The 3100-nt window shown below is 29.4% G+C and overlaps 1 protein-coding gene across 1 annotated transcript; it reads right to left on the minus strand.

Annotated features, from left to right (window-relative positions):
• On the minus strand, positions 1121-2467 carry LOC107648087 (UDP-glycosyltransferase 84B2-like). Its single transcript, XM_016352099.1, has one exon. It carries the CDS (start codon positions 2465-2467, stop codon positions 1121-1123), a length of 1347 nt encoding a protein of 448 aa, XP_016207585.1.

Consider the following 3100-nt stretch of genomic DNA (forward strand, 5'->3'; position numbering starts at 1 on the left):
ACGATTTTCAGCTTAAAAAAATAACCGAAATACAAATTAGATGTACCCATCAATTTATGTTTTTTAAATTAAAAAAAATTACATACCATCTGTTTTATGACTTTTGAAATAAAAAACTAACTAAAACAAAAAAAAAAAAATTAAACCCTCTAATTTGAAATTTAGAAATCATTAAAAATTATTCTGCAAAAAATCGGATCAACCAATTTCAATTTCCTAAATTTTTATTTACAGAAAAAAGTAAACTGCAATGTGGGGCGATTTATTTTAAATAGAATTTTAAAAATGAAACTTCGTACTAAGAAAAAACACCTAAAAAAGCAACATGATTAGATTACACACGTTTGTAATCCATAATAAAAAAAAGTTGCCCGTATTTTATACTTTTTGTCAAAAAGAAAATATTTTTGATATAACAACTCTCATAATAACATTTAAAACATGATAGAAATAACAAAAATATTTTATTTTTATAAGTGATAAATGACTTTTGTATTTAAAAAATTAAGTGCCTTTGATTTTGAAATAATATTTGGATAATTATTTAAAAATTGAATACGTAAAAAAATAATGAAAATTTGATTTCTAAATTTTATATATTTTAAAAATATTTTTTGATATTGTAAAAAATAATCATAAAAAATATCTATGTGATGTAAAATAACCAAATTTTAAGAGTAAAATTATGTTATTTTTCTAATTATGCTATAAAAATTGTATAAAATATTTTAAGAGTACTTTTTCTGTTAACAAATTTAAGGGAACTTTTGCTAGTAATTTGATCATTTTGAGAGCATTTGTGATAGTTTACCAAAGTTTTTATGAAAGAATAATTCCAATATTTTAATTTGTAATAGTGCAAATTTTATTTCTTATTTGTATTTTATTACTTATTTGTATTATCACTAGTCTTAAATTTTGAATCTTACACTTAATATAAATAAGTGAAATGTTTAGATAATTAGCCAACACTTTCCAACATTACAACGAACGATTGAACTAATACAAACAAAAACAACTAGGATCGATCGAGATAGCATGATTTTATTTAGAAACGCAATATCATCAAAGGGAACAATGTCTCAAAACCATAACTTAATCCAATAATAATTGTAGTTTTTTATTTAGTAATTTCACTGATAAATTGTGTAATGTATTTATCAGCACTGCCACCTTGTTGTGCCGCTTTTTTTGCTAGTTCCTTCACCTCTAGTGCCCTCTTTTTAATCTCTTTAGCGTTGGGTCCATGTGTGACTTCCCAAATGCACCTTTCAAACTCTGGAGTGCTAGTAACACCATCTTCACCACACTTGACTCTGACCCCATTTCCAAATACATTAGTTATAAGCATGGCATCTGTAGGATGGTCAGAATAAAATGGAAAACCAACAACTGGCACCCCAGCAAGGATAGTCTCTATCATGGAATTAAACCCACAATGACTCACAAAACATGCAATAGAAGGGTGCATCAAAACCCTATCTTGCTGGCACCATTTCACCACCAAACCCCTCTCTTTGGTATCTTGTAGAAACTCAGGCAGCACTTCTTCGGCATCACCTTCGTTATTGAATGGGTTAAGCACCCATAAGAATGGCTTGTTGCTGTTCTTTAAAGCCATGGCTAAGTTATGTATCTGCTTTTTGGACAACACAACCAAGGTTCCAAATGACACATATATAACAGAGGAAGGTGGCTTATTATCTAGCCACTCTATGCAAGAGTCTTTAGCAGCATTATCAGTTTCCTTTTCTCCCAATAAAATTGGAGAAACAAGTGGTCCAATTGGGTAAATAGGGGTTAGCGAAGCCATGGACTTTACTATCTCTTCCTCAATCTCATAAATAGAGATCCCCATGACCCATTTCACCTTGTCAATTGATTTGAATAAATCAATGAAAACTTTTCTCAAGGTTTCAGGGGTAGAAGGAAGAATAAAAGAATGAACATCTCTGACCTGAAATGTTGGAAATCCTGGTAAGTGCATGTTTTCATTCAGGTCCTCCATGTTGGGGAATTCATCAATGCCCTTGAAGTAGCGATAGCAAATGGAGTAAACGGCAGAAGCTTGGATCCAAAGTAGTGCACAAGGAATACCATGCTCAACGGCAATATTTATAGCCCAATGGAAGATTGGGCCAATAATCATACAAGAGTAGTCCTCAACTTTTTTAAGATCAGAGATGAGACTTGATAGATTCTTGGAGCCTTCTGTTTCAAGAGAATTTATTACTTCTTCTGGATTACTACGATTGTTATCAAGGCTAAGCCCATCGGAAAAGAACTCAAAGCTAATGTTTGAGCTTTGTGAACTTGGATTGTTTCTTAGTATGCTATGGCGTGCTGCTTCTGTGGTTACAATGGTAACATGATGAACACCCTTCGAAATAAGGCGCTTAGCAACGTTTGAAACAACCCTGATATGACTTGGTAAACCCAATGAAATCACAATAACATTCACTCCCATGTTTTCTGTTGCCAATTTCTTTGTAACTTCAAACGTATATTTAAAGGGTTCACACTTCACACAATGGAGTAATATATCAATAGATATTGTATATTTTGGGCTCAGAAATATGACTCATATATTAGTATAGTGCCGGTATAAATAGTTGAATATGTGATATTCTTATGATTATTTGATATGGACATATTTTAATTGTATTTAATGTGGTATTCGAAATTTATTCATATAACTTAATTAAATTAAAATTGTATATAAATTAACTTTGAATATCATGTTAATTATAATTAAAAAATATCCATATTAATTGGCTATCACAATATTAATAGTGCCATTTAACTATTTACATCTACTAATAATTATTATACAAAAATTTTCCTAAAAGAATTAATAAAAGACAATTTTAAAAATGAAAACTTAGTTTATTATTTTAAATATTTAAAAAATATATTGGTTCATTCATTCCATTTTTTATGACGTGGGCAACTGTTATCATGAGATCACATCATTTTGGTCAAACTACAAGAGACAAATTTACTTAATGCACCAAAATAATAACTTTTTTTTCTTTATAGTATTTATCATATTAGAGAAATATTTTTACATTCAATGTATCTGCTTGTTATATATTTGAAT

Source organism: Arachis ipaensis, chromosome B01, assembly GCF_000816755.2.
Source record: "Arachis ipaensis cultivar K30076 chromosome B01, Araip1.1, whole genome shotgun sequence".
Taxonomy (NCBI): Eukaryota; Viridiplantae; Streptophyta; class Magnoliopsida; order Fabales; family Fabaceae; genus Arachis; species Arachis ipaensis.